This window comes from Chamaea fasciata, unplaced genomic scaffold (assembly GCF_029207755.1).
Source record: "Chamaea fasciata isolate MVZ Bird 193981 ecotype frontalis unplaced genomic scaffold, bChaFas1.0.hap1 SCAF_1, whole genome shotgun sequence".
Lineage (NCBI taxonomy): Eukaryota > Metazoa > Chordata > Aves > Passeriformes > Sylviidae > Chamaea > Chamaea fasciata.
Window position 1 is genome coordinate 95,372,187 of NW_027094086.1, and position 20,201 is coordinate 95,392,387.

The 20,201-nt window shown below is 41.9% G+C and overlaps 1 protein-coding gene across 4 annotated transcripts in view; it reads left to right on the forward strand.

The window, feature by feature from the left end:
• Positions 1 to 2,530: 2,530 nt before the first annotated feature.
• The window catches only part of TPPP (tubulin polymerization promoting protein), an 89,373-nt gene continuing 71,702 nt past the window's right edge, over positions 2,531 to 20,201 (forward strand). The window contains exons 1-2 of one of the 4 annotated variants that reach the window (XM_066190076.1): positions 2,531 to 2,841; positions 18,373 to 18,600. In XM_066190076.1, coding sequence (XP_066046173.1) covers positions 18,377 to 18,600 — 224 coding nt within the window. In that variant the 5' untranslated portion in view covers positions 2,531 to 2,841; positions 18,373 to 18,376. Of the gene's footprint in view, positions 2,842 to 4,396; positions 4,606 to 4,784; positions 4,855 to 18,372; positions 18,601 to 20,201 lie in introns of those variants that run through there. The other 3 variants (XM_066190084.1, XM_066190056.1, XM_066190066.1) reach the window with 3 other exon arrangements.

Here is a 20,201-nt window from a genome sequence, read left to right on the forward strand (position 1 = left end):
CAACATCAAGCAGGGGAATCTTCATCTTTATGGGGAACTCAGAAAAAATATTCCCTGTCTCAGTCTCAGGAGTGTCACAAAAGAGAACTGATGGTCATCATCCAGGTCTGAAACACACCAGATGAGTCTGGAAAAGCTCTCCAGACAAACTTAGGGGTTGAAGTCAGGGCTACTATTGATGCTGTTTGAGTTTTGCCTCTTTTTCTTTTATATGTTCTCCGTATTCTTCACACATATATTTGTAACTCTGTCACCTATTGGATCAGCAACTAGTTTTCCCAGTAATTTTCCATGACCTAAGCAGAAAGACAACAAAAATTCCAGAGCTCCAAGCCCTGGGGGTACAAGGCTCTGTGCTATCATGGTTCTTCCTGGGAACCAAAGCCGAGAACAAATCTCGAGATATATTTCATGGACAAAGGACAAATAGTGCTGAAGAAAGGGCTCCAGAGAAGGGGCTTGACCTGGGGGTGGAATTGCATCACCACTCGTCTTCCTAGTTGGTGCTCTTTATCAGTTATGCTAATCTCCTAAAACCTATAAAAATGTACTCAGCCCTGTTGGGGGAGGGGGGGAGGAGGGGGCTCTTGTGGACATCTTTCCATAACTGCCTCAGGGGGCCTTCAAATTAAGATCGCCTTTTATACTTCCCCCTGTCTCGGTTTGGGAAGACAGATATCTGCCAGGTAATAAAAAAAAACAACTGCAGTTTCCTTTGGGATGGAGAGTGTAAACACCCCCCCACCCCTTTTTTTTCCTCTTTTTTCAATTATAAATTACAATCAGAGGCTCTTAGGCAAGATTTGGGAAATAGGAATAGCCATTCTTTACTAGTATGTATTACAATGCAAACAAACACACACACAAAAAAAATAAAAAAAAACCCCACCAAACAACTACAGCATTAATAACAAATGAAAACAGTACCAAGAACCTTGAGGGCTTTGTTTCACAAAACCCAGGGCAGTTTGGTTTCGATGTCCCTGCAGGATCCTAAGAGCACCAAGCTGAAACAGTGGAAAAGTCCCGGGCTGGTAGCTGGGATGGCAGAGTGTCCCGGAAGGCAGGGGCAGGATGTCCCGGCAGCGCAGGGGGTGCAGGGTCGCACTGTAGCAAGAGGAGCAGCGCCGAAGAAGCCGAAGGCGAGGCAGAACCGGCCCAGCTCCCACGGGTGGCAGAGAAAGCTCAGGATTCAGGCCGAACCGGTGACAGTAGATTTCCCAGGACTGGATCCCTTTGGCCACAGTGAAAACTCTTCCAGGCAGCAACAGCCGTTCTCCCCTCCCCAAACGCCGGAAAAAGAAGAGCCCGCAGCTGCCTCAAGCTCTGTCTTTTACCTGCATTATCTCCCCCTTCCACCTTTGTCCACCTCTTTGTTTCGGTTAAGTAGTCTCAAGTATTCAACACTTGGTCTCCTTGGTAACTTGTGGGGAAAAAAAATTCTTTAGAGAAAGAAGGAACAACCCTAACCCCCAACACCCCCTTACTAAAATTATCTCAAGTTTCATTTCCAGGTTGGGCAAAAGGCAACACTATCTAGAGGGTATAACACACACTGTGGGATGCAGGGGAGTAGGAGAGGAGAGGAGAGGAGAGGAGAGGAGAGGAGAGGAGAGGAGAGGAGAGGAGAGGAGAGGAGAGGAGAGGAGAGGAGAGGAGAGGAGAGGAGAGGAGAGGAGAGGAGAGGAGAGGAGAGGAGAGGAGAGGAGAGGAGAGGAGAGGAGAGGAGAGGAGAGGAGAGGAGAGGAGAGGAGAGGAGAGGAGAGGAGAGGAGAGGAGAGGAGAGGAGAGGAGAGGAGAGGAGAGGAGAGGAGAGGAGAGGAGAGGAGAGGAGAGGAGAGGAGAGGAGAGGAGAGGAGAGGAGAGGAGAGGAGAGGAGAGGAGAAGAGAGGAGAAGAGAAGAGAGGAGAAGAGAAGAGAGGAGAAGAGAAGAGAGGAGAAGAGAAGAGAAGAGAAGAGAAGAGAAGAGAAGAGAAGAGAAGAGAAGAGAAGAGAAGAGAAGAGAAGAGAAGAGAAGAGAAGAGAAGAGAAGAGAAGAGAAGAGAAATGTTCAAGTCCAACTGCCTGATTGAGACATGGCTGATTCAAAGTTAAAGCTTGTTTCTAAGAACGTTTTCCAAATGCCTCACAGACTGATAGGCATGGGGCACCAGCAACTTCTACAGAAGATCTGTTCCAGGGTATGACCATCCTCTTGGTAAAGAAATGGTTCCATGTAGCAAGTCTGAACCTCCCCTGACATTCAGGGAATCTTAGGATTGTACAAGACATCTTTTGACTGGTGTAGGGGCAAAACTAAAGGCAGAGGAAGGGAGGGCTTATCTTGGCTTGGAGAACATGGGTCATAGAGGGCTAGAAGGACAAAAACAGTCGCCCATGTGTAAACAGGTTGCTGGTCAGTATGCTTGTCTGCCCATGACCCACAACCGATGATCACCTGGTGTCCTGCCTTCTTCCTAAATTCCATTTGTAAATATTTTCCTAAATGAGTGGACTCTGTCCTATGTGGATGTGATTGTGTGGATGCCCAAGAGTCAGCAACTGAAAGCAGACAAGGGATTATAGGGCTTGCAAATCAGCAAAGTCATCAACTGAAGAGACTGGAGTAAGCAAAAGCAATCACCAAAAGCTGCACTGCAGATCAGGGGTTATATGTGTCTGTAGTATATATGTCTGTGGTGCAGGCAACTGAACCAAGTGAGAGTGCAAATATCAAGCCAAACTAGGCGGAGAAGAGATGAAGAGGCTTGGGAAGGAAGTATGTCTAGTAGTAAGACAATTGGAGAACCTGACTTCCAAAGAAGTCTACGCCAACTGATGGAGAAGCTGTAAAATCTGAAGGTCAGCTGAGAGACTGCATGTGTCTGTGTGTGTGTGTGTACCTGTGTGGGAGGAAGCTGGGGACAACAGAGATCCAGGCTGGAAGGAGGGCCTGTCTAAGGTATTGGGTGGTGTTTGCTCGGGACAGATCCATAGTGTGCATGTTTATGTGCTGCTGTGTGCAAGGAAATATGTACCAGCAGCTGGAGTGGGACTGTGGGGTCTGGGGAATAGTGTGTCCAGATGCCAGTAACTAGGTGACCTGGGATCCACGGCCAGTTACTGGACAGACTGTGTGTCTAAGCCCAGCTACTGAGAGAACCCTGGTGCATGTGAGCGAGGAGGTCTGTACCAGCCCTTGCAGAGGGGTTTATTTGTGAGGGTACAGTAGCTGAGAAGATCAGAGATCCAGTTACTGCTGGAGATCCAGCAGATCATGGTGTGTGTCTGTGGGTGACGAGTGAAAAGCAACTACAGTGAGGTTGCAAGAGGAGCTTGTAGGTCCAGGGTACAGCAAGTGGGGCACATTGTGTATCCAGGGTTAGACTGAGTGTCTAAGATCAGCTCCTGGAGGAATACACATTATACACATGCATATATTTCCTAATAATACACTGTCATTCTGATTAGGCAAAAGGCAACAAGATGAGGCCATTGGTGCTGTTTGTGCTTGTGTGAGTGCTGAGTGTTTCTGGCTGTGTTGATCTGTGTAGCTGTCCATGTGCGTATGCACACATGCATTGCACAATTGAGTTTGGATATCTGTGCCTACCAAGAAAACGTTTAGTTTCACTACTGAGTACCAATACAGGCTGGGGGATGAAGGGATTTTGAGAAGCCCTGGGGAGATGGACTTGGAGTGTTTGCAGATGACATTGATTTTGGTCTTATGAGAGAGCACAATTTCATTTGCCATGAAATGAATTTACCACAAAACCTTCACTCATACTACAGCCAAACTCAACCCTAATGTGAAGGGTCATTTAAAGTCCCTTTATGACATTCTGGGTTATTACAATAATTGCCCTAAGTAACTGAAATCAGAGTTTATAAGCTAATTTTATAATAGTTTGTAAACTATTGTGTATCTTGGGCAAGTATAGGTATATAACCAATTAAAAAAGTAGCCATATACATCCCCTACATTTGAAAAAATGAAAATCCTTTGCATATTAGCATTTTGCTCTCCTCCCTCCCAACTGCAGGCAGGTTGTTTTTACATCATTCCAGCACGGCAGCAATGAAGTTACAGTCCACCAAGCTCTGCGGGGTCATTGGACTCTGGTTATAAATTCACAAATGAGGGTGCACAACGCTGACTAGATTCCTACTGACTCCTGGACTGTGTTCTGTGCTCTAGGATTTCGGATGGGATTGCTCTAGAGTAGGTTTGTGACTGCGCCTCTCCACTGCGCCGGCCTCAGGCTGCTCCCGGGCGAGAGCCAAGCTAAGGGAAGGTGAGGCTTTTACTGAATGCCCGCTGCACCACACAGCCCAGTCTTCCACATGCTTTTCATGTACGTCGACGATCCCAGCTTCAACCACAGCCGAGCGGCCACCCAGACCCAAACCTGCTAGACCGCGGCAGGATACAGAGGACATTGGTACCCCTTGGTGCATCGGAAGGGGGAGCCAGAGGATGCGCGAGCAGGGCTCCACCTGCCGCCGCGCACCTGCAGCCGCGCTCCGAGCAGGGGGGCAAACAGGGGAAATGGGAATAACGGAGGAAGCGAGAATAACGGGAGAAACGGGGCCGGTGGGAGCGCGGCCGCACCAGCGGGCCATGTAAGGCAGCGACGGCCGGGCGCCCCCTCAGCCGGCGCGCGGGGGCGGGACGCGGCCCTGACCGGACGGGACGCGCCGCCTATGGGCGCTCGCGGCGGGCGGGCGGTGCCGCGCGCCTGCCAATGGCCACGCGGGGGGGGCGGTGCCGCTGCAACGGCCGTGCTGGCTGCGGAGATTCGCGGCTGCTCCCGAGCGCGCCGGACGGAGCTCGGCCAGCCGCGCCAGACCTGCCGCCCTCCAAAGCCGGCGGTGAGTGTGCGGGCGCCGCTCCCGGGCCGGGCCGAGAGACCACCGCTCCGCCGGGGGTGGGTGGGGTGCGTGTCGCGTGCCGTGCCCGCTCCCTTCTTCCCATCGCGCCGCTAATCGATCGCCGCTCGGTTGCCGGAGGGGCGAGGGGAGGGGGCGCTGGCGGGGGTCTGGCGGCTCCGGTGCCCTCTCCCGGTGCCAGCCCCTACCGGAGGGGAGCCCGAGCCCAGCCCGGCGCGGCCACTGCCATCGTTATGTAACGCCCGCGGGGGTCTGCGGGCGGCGGCCTCGCGTCCCTCCTTGGGGTTCACTCCTTGCTGTCCCCCGATGTTCTGCGCTCCCCTCCGCGAACCGGGGACAAGCGGCCGGCGGGGAACTGGGCTCGGCGCGGAGCTCCGTGCCTTTGCCTGCCATGGGGATGGGCTCCGCAGCCGCATGCCCCGATCGCCATCGAAGAGGGACGCGCGGCTATAGCCAGCGTGGGACCCGGGAGGCTTCCCGGCTCCCGGCGGCAGCAGGTCCGTGGCTGGGCGATGCTGGAGGCTGGCTGCCGGCGGCTGGCGAGACCCAGGCTGCTCCCGCGGGCGGCTCCCGGAGGAGCCGAGAAGGAGCTACCTTGCGCGCACACACCAAATGCTTCGCAGTCAACAACAAAGCCTCCGCCGCCCCAGCTGCTGCCGCTTCATGCGCTTGTGTAGAGGCAGCGGTCCCCTTTTATGGAGACCGATGCAGAGAGGCTATTTGCCGTTCCTTTCTCCCTTCCCTTCCCTTCCCTTCCCTTCCCTTCCATCCCCAAGCAGTAGCTGGAGGAGCTTCGTATTCGGGAGCCGCTGCTGTATAGCGTCCTCCACAAAACCAGCATCAGGTGTGGGAGACCATTTAGCGTCTGCGGGGTAATACCCGTAGGTATATAGCCTTGTACCCCGGGGTGGAAAACAAGGGCAAGACAGAATCCTGCGAATGAATCTGTAACCCCGGCTAGCTCGTTTGAAAATAAATACAACCCGTCCTCCGCCAGATCACCAGCGGTTGCAAATATTTCTCCAGTTGCAAATATTTCTCCAGTCCTGGGTAAAAGCTCTTGTACATTGGTGAAGTTATTCCAAGGAGAAGTTGGGTGTATGCTACAACGTGCTGAAAGCACATGTGAATAGCATCTTAAACGCTGACATCTTCGAATCATGGAGGAGATACTGCTGACAACCAGTTTCCCTCTTCACATTTTGCAGGCTCTACATGGGCAGGTTTGGAAGGGGACAGATTTTTTTCGGATTTTCAGAGGGTTACATAACTCCTCATGTTAATTTGAAAAGAAGAGGAGGAGCAAACCCAAGCCCCAGGCTGAAATGAAACACATGATGTGAGACTGTCTTTCACTGTGCCGTCCCACTGTTTTCTCAGCTAGCATCATTAAATAGCATGCTTTGGGTGGGTTGGAAAGGGTTAGCAGCATCATAATAAAACATTAAGGTTTGGGTTTTTTTTTTTTTCCCTCTTTGGGGAAAACCAAAGAGATACCTATACCCTTTCATAATCTTAGGCTTAAAATAGCATCACTGTTTATCAAACCTATACAACTTATTTTTTAAATTGCAGTGGCCATTATTTTAATCCTTTAGTAATGTGCCACTTCTTTATGTTTTTAGAGACCCTATTCCAGCTCAACCTTTCATCTCCCAAATCCAAAATAAAATGCTGTTTTGAATGCCTTTGTTCATTTCTGGGTCACGGTTATATGCTTTTAAATAGTCCATCATTTGTAACTGTTGAAGTGTATGTCCAGGATTAAATTATAGCACAGTGTAATGGTTAGACAGCATGCCATGCAAGGATCAAATTGCAGATAAAGTTCACATAGGAATCTCCTGCAGTGCTTGCACTTGACCCTTGTAAATCTAAGAAAAGATATTTATAAATGGGAATATACATCCAGAAAGTAGTTGTTTCTGTGTCATATTTAATCTGTGGCTTGACTGTGGTGAAAAATAATGTCTTTTAATTTCATTTTTATAGTAGATATATTCATTCCAGTTACTTTTTGGAGGCAGCTGTGTGATAGAAGCTATTTTTGCTTCTTCTATCTTGAGCTTAATTTGAAAAAAAATAAAGTAAGGCTCATTCAAGGAGTGAGACAGTCAGTTATGTCAATTTATGTTAAGTGTATTCTCATTATAGGTAGAAGCAATTAATTGTACTCAGTATATCTCATAGTGCTTCAGAGAATAAGCTGTACAATGTTTAATCTTGATAACTTGCTCTCTGGTGATAAGCTAAAATACAAGTTAAAATAATATCAGATATTTTTCTTGCTTTACACACTTCAGTTATGTAAGTCTCTGGTATGAGGATGTGACCATACTTGCAAACATCTATCTCTCTATGTTTATATATTATTATATATATTTCATATATTATAACAAGAACAGCCATTCTGTGGCATAGTCTGTCACTCAGTGATGTCATGTCCTTTTTATTTGTACATGCGTACTGCTCGTAGGCTTGCATAAATAGAGTCGATTCTCTTCAGCAAGCAACAAAGTTTGGTTTTGTCTCCCCTGAAACCCATTTTTTATGCTGTGCCTAACTGAAATTAAATGCAGGTGTATAATTTCCACACCTACTGTTTCTCTGCTATACTGGCATGACTGCTGTGGGCATCCGTGCTTCTAAAAGTCTCTGCTGGTTAGTTGAAAGGAAATATTTTGCTTACTGTTTGCATTGATGTAGCTATGGTCGGGGGCCTTTACTAATGTGTTACATCCAGTATAATGGAAAAAAAACTTCGGTATGGTCCCCTGAATATTATGATCCAAAATAAAGAGCAAGGAGCTGTGAGTGGTGCAAAAGAGAAATCAAACTGATGTTAAGAAGAATACACTGGTATGTGTGTGCATTATCCAGCTGTGTACTTTCTCATTCTAGTGTAAGAGCAAAGGGAATTGTAGAACTTAATGTAAGACTCCCACTGTTCTCTGAGGGTTATCACTGGGACATGTGAATGGCTTGCGTTTGGGGCATTTTGAAATGTATCTAACTTGACTAAATGCTGAAAATTAAGGTTAAAAAATCTGCATCAACCGGGTATGAAAAAATTTCTCTTCAGACTGCCTGATTGATTTTTACAGTGTTCTTTATTTAAGGTAATATTTTAAAATTTTGAAATGGAGTTTTCATTTCAAATTTCAGTTGTACAGGAAAAAAATTGTTTTTCCTGTATTTCATGTTATTTTTCCTTTTACTCAGTGTTTTCTATAAGCTGTTGTAGTTCTTTCTTCATCTCATCCCCCTCATATGCCTAACCCCCCCCCCCCCCGAAATACATAATAACAACTACACCTTCAGCTAAAATACATTTCTGAGTGAATGTATCACTCTGCCCATCCCAAATTGCCCATACATAGAAGTACTGCAAGAATTTCCCATTTCATTGTAGAGTGGTTATTGGGATACTTTGGAATAGTGATGAAAAGAACTGTTCATTGAAAGGATGTTACTGGTAAAATACCCCTATATAAATACGATCTTTAAGTACCTAGGGGCTGTACATGTGTTACAGGACAAGTATGCATATCCTGGTCAGGTTTCAGGACACTCTTCCTGAGTGGGTGTTTATCTCAAGTGCTGACAGAGCAGAACTGACTGATTCTGTGCTACTCAGTTTTCTTGGCTCACAGTGCTATGTCCATTAAAACAGATGGGAAGCTTTTCTTTACTGTTGGTTGTTACATGTGGTGGGTGGGCAATTCACTTTGCTGCTGCTAAGAGGGATTCTTAACTCTGTCAGGACTCTGAGGCAGCTGTGGAGAAGCTTAGGCTCTTCTTACTCTTGCTACTTGTCTTACGGTTCCCTCTTTTTTTTCCTCCTCACCCTTCTCCTGCCTCATAGTGTCCTGAGTTTGTGGTACGAGTTTACCTTGTCCTGGATAGAAACCCAAGAGGTGGCAACCAAGAGTTTGCAGATCAAAGGTTCAGTGCATTATGTGGCCGATGAAAAGATAAAATAAATCTGCAGTGTTACTGTTTTAAATAATGATATGAAGTTAATTTTTGCTCAGTTTGGCTAATCTCAGGAATATACTTCTGTGTCAGTGTTCATATATTGGGAGCATTTGACAAAATCAGCACAGAGAAACTTGAAATAAAAAAAAAATCAATGAGATAACAGTTTTTGCTTGAATCTCTGAGGTTGCAGTCCTTGTTCAAGTTCTTAAATGGTGTTTTATTGGATCAATGGTAAGAAAATTCTTGCAGCAGTAATGAAAATGCTAAGAGGTCTTGCTCACAAAATTCTTTTTTCATTGTTGATGACACTTTATTTTTAATTTAAAAAAATTTAAATTCCAATTTTAGTTGGAAGGAGTAGTACCCAAATATTTTGTCTTAGAAGCGCTTATAGATGTGAAAGAACTTACTGATTTAGCAAAGGAAATCTTTCCCTTCTTATTTTGGACCAGGCTGTGAGTGGTTGCCAAAAATCTGTACTTAAAGGTTAGTTTATTTTCATGAATTCACACAAAAGTGAAGTAGCAGATTTTAAGAACATAAAGGGATCTTTGGACAGTCTAACCTGATTCATGTATTAGTTATATTGATTTAGTTATCTGAGGGCAATAACCTACATTTGGTAAAAGTCTGTCTTTCAGAGATACTTGACTAAATATATCTTCTGTATTAAAGGCAGTCTAATGTGCAGACATGAGGATGTGAAGTATGTGCAGCTTTTGGAAGTCACCTTTCGTACCTGGTGTGGTTGGTTGTCTCTTCATAAGGAAGTCATATTTCTAATTTGCAGTGGCGTAGCCTGAATTTTCAACTGTTGAGTTTTTTGATATCTTTGGCAGTAAAGAGCCACTTAGTAGGTGATGCAGTTTCTCTACAGAGGTATTTGGATCTCTCAAGAATTCCACCAGTGTAATTTGTAAAGCATCTTATGGTAAAACGTCTTGTCTCATGGTTTTGCATCTCTTATATAATCTTCCTTTCTTTGATCAGACTTTGTAATTGCTAAATCTTACAGTGCTTTCAAGTCTCTGTTAGCGCAGTTTTTCTTAGATCTCATTTTGTCTCTGTCAATAGTTGGTTCTCTAGATAATTTTACTGATGGGTGGTACTCCAAGTCCCCCATCTTACTGGAGTTTGAAGTGATCTTTCTATACAATCTTTGATCTGCTTTCATAGAGTGTATCGTCACTAGTCATGGCTTTTCCAGAAATATTTTGAAAGGGATCTGTGGAAGTTCCAGGTGGAGTCTGCCCTGTGTGGGGCGGGTAGGGGAATACAATGTACAGTGTATGAAGAAATGAGGCTAAGCAAGCTCTACAATTGTAGTAGAACCTGTACTTAACTAATTCTAAACTGATGACAGGCCCAGCATGTTATTTGGAGCTGTAAATTAATTGTGTGACTAACTACTGTGGAGAGCAGCTGTTAGCTTCCCCTCTTTTCGGATCTGGGATTCCAAGTCTTTTTTTGATACACGATGAAAAAATGCCTCTAAATCTAAACAATTGAGTCTCCTCTTTTGTTGTGCTTTAGTTGGTGTCACATTCACTTTCTCCTGTGGAGATGGTTCTGGACACTGGCTTGTATCCTTGCCTATGCATGAAATTGCAGAATGTTTGTGTTGGGATCATTCATCTACCAATGACAGCAGCCCGGCAGAACTTAGGATGAGTACTTAGAAAGTGAAACTCTCAAATGTAGTAGTGGCATAATGAAAAAAAAGCATAATAAGGGTTCACCAGTACATGTATATGTTGTAGATGACTTATTTATGCTTTTACCTTCATAGTTAAAACCTTGTGTAAGTGACACAGTGGTATTACAGAATATTGTGGAGCTAGTTAAGAGTTAGCTAGATAGAGAATTTTTGTGTACTTTTAAGTGTTGTCAGGTGAACATATTTTTTAAAATAAATAAGTTTCACTAGATCTATTACTGGTTTGTGTGTCTGTGTACTAGTGCTGTGTTTACATAAAGAGGTGATATTTATGAAGTGGTTCTTTGAAATGGAGGAGTGTAATTTACTAAGAACTAAACTTAGTTTTGTATCTCAAGTGACATTGTAGAAGTAGCTAGCTGAATAGCAATAGTTTTTAGAAATACAGCAATAATAATAATTTGTCAGCAGTCAAAGTAATCTCTGATCTGGATAATGTGTTTTCTAAGTTAGATCCTTTAATGGCATATGTGATGGCATATCCTCACAGTCTGAAATCCTGTTTTGCTGTGGAGAACCACTGGACAGGTTAAGTAGGTACCTTTTCTGTTACTCTGTGTGCGTCCTGCTGAAGGTCTAAATGTGTCTGCATGATCTGGCCAGCCTTGCCCTTGTCCGTAGTGCTAAATTCACATATATTGTTAAGAGGACTCGAGGTTCAGCCATGCAGTTCCTTATAAAGCCTGCAAAAGGATTTCACTTTCTTTAGGTACAGATGGGTTTAACTGTAGATAGAGTTGTTAGCTGAGCTTGTTTTGCAGTGGTCTCTGCTCATTTGCCTTCTGTGTTGTATGCTAGGGAAAATGGATGGCTGTCATTCACTTCAGCATCACATGTGGAGAAATATAACCAGAGCAGATCTCTGAAGAGAAATGCCTTAATTCTGGTTCCTACGGGTAGCTGTGAAGGAAGCTTAAGGGAAGCTTTAAGAGCAGTCTAAAGCATTGGTTTTTATTAGGAGGATGTTGCATTTCTCCATCTATTTATCCTTCCTTAAGCTTGAATGTTTATGCAAAAATATGGGGGAAAGATTCCATCTGCTGTACTTTGTCTCTGCTGGTTTTATTTGGCATAAATAATTACAGAGAGAAAATAAATGAGAGTTCCCTTTCATTGCAATTTTGTAAAGTTTTTATAACAAGGGGAAGATGGATCAAGTACTAAAAGAAACCAGACACAGTCATACAAATTCAAATGCCTTGCACAGTTCTGTAATTCATTACGAATTCAATTAACTCAAAAAAATAACACCTTCTGTGCTCATTGAAAAGTTGCTTTCTTTTTTATTTGAATTGGCTAGAAGGTCTTAAGAAATTTTGGATGGCAACTATTTGTGGTGCATTGGATAAGTTTTACCAACAGTGCAGTAACAAATTCTGATAAAAATTGTGTCCTAAGCACCTGCATCCTTACCAACACTTGGTGGGTAGGAAAAATGAGCAGGAGAATGGAAGGTATAAAAAACAGGTAACACTGAACATAGACAACATAAACTGGTTGTCTGGGGCGTATGGTAGAAAGGGTTAAGAAATTAGGGAGGTATCAGGGCTAAGACTGAGACCCTGAACAGGTAGTGCATTTTAGGTTGTGGGAGCCTGAGGAATTTACACTGCAGACTTTGGTTGTTAGCTAAATGACGGCCTTGATGCTCAGTGTAAACAGAACTTCGAGGGGTCTTGTACTGTCATGTTGTGGGTTGCACTTTAGGTGAGTATTACATCTGAGAAATAAGGCTGGCCTGTGCAAAGGTGAGTGTTACAGGAAAGAGGAAACACTAGTAGCACCATTATTGCATTGCAGCTGTGCTGTTGTGCTGTTGAATTCTGCAAATTCATCAGTCTTAGCAGTCACAGGTCTGCTTGGTTCTTCAATGATTCTGCTGTTAAAAAGTGTGAATTGGAAGTTTCCCTTAGTTCACACTAGACATTTGCCCTCATTTTAGCAAACCCTTGATTGATAAGTATTCTAAAGAATGAACAATTTTAAAACACACTGCCTTTCCATTAGCATAAATGTATCTGAGGCTGTAATAATGCTGTAGTGTTCTAGTCTGTTCTGTCTTAGACAGTTACTTTTATATTCGTTTCCATGGCACTTGATGTTGTGAGAGGACTTCCATTGAAACTGTTTTTTAACAGTGTTTAAAACTTGCTGCAAGTGAAAGCTCTTAGAGGTGAGCTGGACAAAACAGATGAAACAGTCCATGGTATAGCCCAAAAAAATAGGCATTCAGATTTCTGTATCCTGCTACTATGTGTATATATGTATATATATGTTTGGGTTTGGTTTTTTGGGGGTTTTTTTGGGGTTTGTTTGTTTGTTTGTTTGTTTGTTTTGTTGGTTTTTTTTAGAAAACAGTTTTTTGATGTTGAGATCCTAAAGGGGTTTAATCATGTATCTGCTTTATGTGACCTTAATAATTAGTGTAGAATATGGGTCCCAGGGTCCTCGTGGTGATCTGAATACTGGCAGCAGAAAAGACATGTTTCTTCATCCATCTCCTTTGGTTTCCCTATCTGTGGCATGGCAGTGATGATAACTTGTGTTACAAATACTAAAGCTTTAGTACAAATACTAAGCTTTCTGCTGAGCAAATAAGCCATGAATTAGTTGTCAGGGACAGGGCAGGGAAGGTGCTGTGGTGAATTCTGACCTGGTAGGATATATGGATATTGAAAGAGTTGCATGAGCTTCTGAAATTGTTGGAAAAAATACTCTGGGATTTAGTGTCTTCCTTGCTGCTGAGAGATGGATTACTTCTAAGAGCAATTCCCACAAATCTGAATCAATGCTATACCAGAATTCCTGCAACTTTTTGGCACTGAAAAGGCTGTGGATAAGTGAAGGAGTGTAAATCAATATAAATCCTTCAGTAGAGATCTTTTATGGAAGAGTCCAGGGTAATAAGTGACTTTATCTAGTGGAGGTCTCCCAGCTGTCTGTCTGCGGATGAGTATATATTCTAGTCTCTGGCTAAAAGGAAGTTTGATGATGTTAGAAAACATTTTCTAATGGGTTAGGCATGTGCTGAGAACACAGATCTGCACTTTCAGTCTATTTTGCATAGGATAGTCATGAAGATAGTGGCTGACATCAGTAATCATGAGTTAGTTTGATACCTGGCCTAATCTCTGTATAACGTACTGTATTATTTACCTGTTGCAAAGTGAGGGAAGGGACAGGAACTGGTTTTTTTGTGTTACTAAAGGACACAGACCATAGCAGTTTTTAACACAACACCGAACTGTCTAAGTATTCTGTGGGTTTCTGAAACTCTGGTTTTTTGGAGGATTTTTTCACAAACCTCCTAAACTCTAGTATCTGCTTGTACTTCTTTCTTATGTGGCTGCTTTTGGTGATGTGGACCTGCTTGGTCGGAACATGCGGTGTTGGAGAGGCTTGTATAGGTGGCTAGTCCCACCTTCCTTTTTTCTGCTGGCTCTTGAAATTGGTATAGTGTAACTGTGTACACATTAGACTTTTTGGATGCTGATGAAAGGCATTTCTTTGGTTAGTTGTAGTTGTTGTAGTCGGCATCTACACAGCTCATGCTTTTTGAACAGTGGCTTAATTTTGTTTTACTGAATTTTAGATTTGGTGTTCTAGTGTAATCACTTTCTTTTGTCTTTCACCTATCATCTTGCTATGGCCCTGCTCCAAATTACTCCTAATCTTTAATTCTAGCAGAATCTACCTTTTGATTCCTTTGCCTAAAAGGAAGAAGGGTAAGGAAGACTCAAAACAGCATTAGATCTTGATTTTTTGTCAAATAGGTTATTCTTTATTTCTGTTTGAGAGATCATTTCTTCAACATGACATGATCTCCTTCCTTATCTGTAATCACTAAAAAAAGTTAGAGGAGCTGGTCCCGTTCAAAGTCTAATTTCATATCCTGTGTTTTGTACTTCTTTACCTTCTAATTATAGTGTGTTAATAAATACGGTTCTCTTCACACTGTGTTGTTTGTAGTGTTAAGAAAGAAAAGTTTAAATTGAGACTAAATATTTCTTTCATAAATCCAGGTAGCTTCTTTTTAATATATTTCATGCTATTACATAGGATTTTAACAAATAAACTGTAATTATGATTCAGGGAGTGTCCATTATAATATTTGGCAACCACCACAGAGTCCTGTTTTTAATCTCTCCTTGACTTTCCACTTTAGATGGCGAGGATTTATTTGAAATGAGTCTGTTCTGCATACCAGGTTTCACCACTCAAAACTAAAGCCCTTTCTGTAGTGTGTCTGCTCTGCCTGTTTAAGAACTACTCAAACCACCCCAATACAAAGTTCATTTATTAATGAGTCAGAGAAATAAGTCTGGAACTATCTTTCTGAAGGCCAGATATGTTCCTTTGAGTGTTTTTCCTGTAACAAGTTCATAAAGTTTAGATTTATTAGCTACTGAAACTAAGTAAAAAATCCTTTCAGTCAATACAGCTATCATATTAAAGACTGTATAAAATAGTAAAACACAATTCTGCTGTGCTGTGCAAAATTGAGTTATGGTTATAGGCAACAAAGCATTAAGCAAAATTGGCCAGCAAGGCACTGACCCTGGCTAAGGAAAGATTTTGTTCAGCACATACTTAAAAACATCAGTGTTGGGGAAAATGAATCAGGGAGACCTTATAAATGTGATTGTTTAGCAAAAGATTCTGAAAATATGAAACCTATAATCAAAATAGAAATGGAAGCTTACTTTGACTTGTAGGATACCGAGTCTTGGTTACTATATAACCTGAAAACAATAGCCTAGCTAGCTGAAGGAGAATCCCTTTAGATTGAACAATACCTTTCTGCTGGCTAAGGGATCCAAAGGTCAATGTAGCAAAACAAAAGTCTAAAGAGTAGTTTTTCGAGTTTAAAATATAACATAGTATGGTAATGTAGTAGTTCTTATAGGCTATATGTAGATTCTATAGGATTTTGTGTCTTGTATTGGTTGGTTACTGTAAATTAGAATATTCATCACTAAAAGAGATATAATGCATTGTAACAAAGACCTCACTCTCTTACTTCTACCTCTCTTAGCTCTTACTTCTTCCTCTCTTCTACCTCTCTTGGGTCTTACTTCTTCCTCTCAATTCCTTGCTCTTCGCTCTGCTCTTACCTCTTCCCCCTGCTCTTTGACCCCTGCCACCTGGCTCTCTCACTTTTTTCTCTCTTAACTCGTACCCCCTTGTTCTTCCTCTCACTCTCTCTGGGACTTCCCTTCAGCCGAGGCTAGTGGCTGAAGGCAAGGCCCTTTTTACCCACGACCCTTGCAATAAAACCACATATTCTGGAATATCTCAGGTCAGCAGAATTCCTTCTCCCTGCTGTCAGCAGTTGTTCCTACACATCGGCACATATATTTTCCAATTTCAGATGAGACAGAGTGGCGCAGATGTTTCCTTGTTTACAGCTTGTAAACTGTAAGATACAACATTAGCACTAATGTTGTATCTTTTAAAGATACTCACTCTGAGTATAGCTTCTAAGGAGAATTGCTAAGAGCAAGGAGCTATCCCTGAAAATTTCTTGGAAAGTTTATTTGCCACAAGATGAAATTGCAAATTGATACAAACGGTACATACCTTACCATGGCAAATTTCCACCTTCTCCTGTTCTATTTCTTGCATATGAAGGTGACTTTGATTTTTAATATCCTACACAGACTTTGTGTTTTGCTGATCTGTACTCTCTTTCTCTAGCCAGTTAGTATTAGCTTGAAAAATTTCTGGTTCTGTATTCCAGCTCTGGTTGATTTGAAATGGTACGAGCTTTGAAGAGACTTCTGCTTTTGGAAGTCAAATCTATATTCCTTGAATATAGAGGTACATCATGGATCTTCATGGTCTGATTTTTAAAGAAATACTCTTTTGTATTTTTTTGTTTTTTTCTAATGTTATTTCACTACTGTCTTGGTAGCAAAAGAATGTAGCCTGATGAAACAGAGGATTTGATCTAGACACATTTTGGTAAAAATGTATGCCTCTGTAATGTTTATAGTAGCTTGCAATTTACTGTGCATGCTTTTGTTTTGGAGTTTCAGTGTTGGGATGTTCTCAGATAAGTTTTTTTAGGCAAAATTCCTCTTTGGACAGTAGACAGAATGCAAAGAAAATAGAAATGGGAATTGGTTACTTTTTAAACTTTTAAATTACATTTTCAAACTCTTTTTTCCCCTCTGTGCTTCTCTTTTTATGTCATAGATGCACATACAATTATCAGGCTACAGTTAGTAAATTTCTGTCATATTAATTTTAATTTAGTATTTTGGTTTGTTGGCCAGAACTTGTGCTGACTGTGTAAACAAAACAGAGGGATCCCCAGGCTTAAAATATGACAAGGGATTTAAGCATTTACATGAGTGTTTTCAAAAGAGGCAGTAGTGCTTTTGCCATGCTATGTTTGCTCAAGTATGAAGGACAAAGGTCCTTTTAGTATGTTTTTAATTAAAAGTTTCTACTCAAAAAGCTTAACAATAACTGCTGCATAACAATAGCTATGGTTAGTTCTGTTACATTATACAGGAAAGGGTATGTCTTGGTTGTTTGAGTGACAGAGTTTAAACGATGTAGGAGGAGGTAGAATTTGAGAGCCCTTTTCCTTGCTGAGGCATTTGTACTGATGTACAGTATATAAACCAAAAGAACTTCCTATCTGATGAGGAAATAAAACTTAAACTAGAAATACCTACCAATCTCTGGATATGTTAATCACATCCCACATACAGCTGGGACTTTAAAAGAAAGACCAGGTAAGTATGATGGGCTTTCCAGCCCTTATCTAGTGTTTGCCGGCTTTCGATACTTGAACCATCTCTTTATGGGTTAAAACTTTGTAGCAGCACCACCACTGTGGGACCAGTCGGTGTGCAGCTATTGGGGCAGGCGGGCAGTGTACCCTGTGCCTAGGCTTTTTAGTGCCTTGTACTTCTGCCACGCCAAAAGTGCATGAGCAGAAGACAAAGGTTTCTGTGACTCGCTTCTGGCACTCCAGGGTTTGGTTTTGTGGGTTTTTTTATGAAGGCACCTGAAAATAGTATTCTATTGCTCAGTTTAAGGTTTCATTTAAAAGTCAAACCTATAGGGTATGGACTTAGAGTAGTCTGAAAGTTCTTGTCTGCAGTAATGACATCCCTTCTCAGTATGCCTCCATCATGGTTGTGTTCATTCCAAATGAATTCCACAGCTACAGTTCGTTGAGTATAAACTTGAGAAATAAATGGTCTCGGTAACAAGAGAGACTTGTCTTTTACTTGTTAGCCCTTACATAATGTAACATAAGGGTTCTAGCATTAATATTTTTGCTGCATTTCAAAAATACTTAATTTTTCAGTAAAAGAATAATTTAAAAGCTAAAGTCCAGAAAATAAAGGGCTGTTTATTTTTCCTTCAGAAATACAGGTACGTAGTAATGCCTACAGTGTAACAGGCATACTTTTATTCAGATCAATAGAGTGACTGTGATGATTGCCATTTAAGAAAAAAACCGGAGCAAATATTAAGTGTTCTTTTGATGACTGATGTAATGATGTTATAACTAGTTTTGCATCCCTGTTTTTTTGCCCTGCCTTTTTTTTTTTTTCCTTAATGTGCTAGAATTTTTTTTCCCAGATGGGCAGGGAGTAACATAGTTCTCTGTTTTTAGACTGATGTTTGATGGTGGAGGGTAGTGAGTTCTTGCTAACTTCATGGACCATTTATTCTTCATATGGACTTCATATGTTGTGACATGGGCTCTAGCTTGTTGATTGACTGAAAGTAATCTAGTACAAATTAATGTAGTAAGTTTACCCTCCTTTTCTTTGTAGCAAAATGGCGGACAAATCGGCGAAATCAAATTCCCATGAGGGAGCTACAGCAGGAGAAATAAGTGCTCTGGAAGAGGCCTTTAGAAAATTTGCCGTCCATGGTGATACGAGAGCCACAGGAAAAGAAATGCATGGGAAGAACTGGTCAAAACTATGTAAGGACTGCCATATCATAGATGGGAAGAATGTGACAACCACAGATGTTGACATTGTTTTCAGTAAAATCAAGTAAGTTCATTTCGGCCATAGTTTTGTTGTCTCCGACCCCCCCAACCTGCCCCCATGTTTTGTAGATACCACGTAACTTTATCTTCTGTTGCTTCTGATGTTGTGAGAAGCTGTTTGACAAAATCTCTTTCTTGTTCCCTTACAAAATTTTCTTGCTTGGTCTGAAGATACAGCTTTCAGCTTCCAACCTGCTATCTTAAATTGACTTCAGTTTCACAGGTGTTATACTATGCAAAGAGAATGATGTGATCTGGATAAATGCAGGTTATTCCAATAAACTGGTCTGCAGTAAGTGCTATCAGTGTTTCCTGAAAGATATCTGTATGAAGTCAGGATGTCAGGATGATCTTGCCAAAGCTTCGCCTCAGAGGACTGAGGCTAAGGTGGGATATGTACTAGAAGTCAATATTCTAACAACAGTCATGATGTCCAGCACAACACCAGCTCAGGTTTGAAGTGTAGGGCCATACCAGACTGATGGTGTATATGGGATGGTGACTCTTGGCTGTGATGAATTAGGATTGTCTTGGTCGTCTGATCTTATTTCTGTGACTGGAGCTTTAGGGAAACTTTCTCCCCAGCTGAAAACCAGGCTTAGCCAGAAACTTGTCAAATATGAGAGAAGATATTAAAGGAAATATTTTAACTAGGAATTAATCTGTTATGGCATATTCTTTATGAAGTTCCAAAAAATTTTTTTGGTTTTTCTTTATGTGCAGGATTGGATTACTTTCACCTTTTGTATTCCCCTGACATCTTAAATGACAATCTTAACCTTTTCTGCTTTTTATTATCACAGTAATTGTTTAAATTGTTTCACACATCATTGTGTTGAGGGACATGCTTTTAAAAGGGGTCCCTTAATTGTACCTGTAGCTTGTAGGAACACTTATTTGGCTTGTGCACTCAACTGCTGTGGTGTAATGCTGGGAGAACTTGCAAACTGCATTGTTTACAAGGTAGTTGGAAAATCTTGCTACAAGCACTGACCTTTTAGACTGCATCAAAGTGGAGAAAGGCAGAGAAGAAAAGACCTTTAATCTTGGAGAGTTGTCCAGTGTAGCATATATAGAATGATACTAGAATGACCTTACTTATTTGATTGATTTCTTTCGTTGTTTCTTTTCTCCTTGGGGATCTTATCTAGATAACTGAAAACATAACATATGCACACTCCCACCTTCTTGTCCTTGCATCAGTCTCTGCCTGTATTTTCTTGAAAGGTGTATTAAAGGAGTTAGATGTACCGTCAGAGAACTGGCTTATTTGAAATGGATGTTTAGGCTGTAGGGTTTTGTTTCTTTCTTGATCTATGGTATTTCCAAATTTTCTTTGACTTTCATCAGCCTAAAAAATTGTTTTATTATTTCCTGTAGATAAATAAAACCTTAGTGCTGTTTTCTCATATCAGTTTCTGGGCTCTTTAGTGGCAGAATGACCCAATGATATGGCATAAACAGATGCACAGCATTGGCAGGTATAAAGAAGTATCAGGTTTACTGATGACTGGGGCAGAAGGAATCCAGTCCTGTTGAGCAGAGTGAATTGTAAAATGGCAGGTACCTGAGGCTCCTGGGGCATGTCAGCAAGTCCCTTTGCTG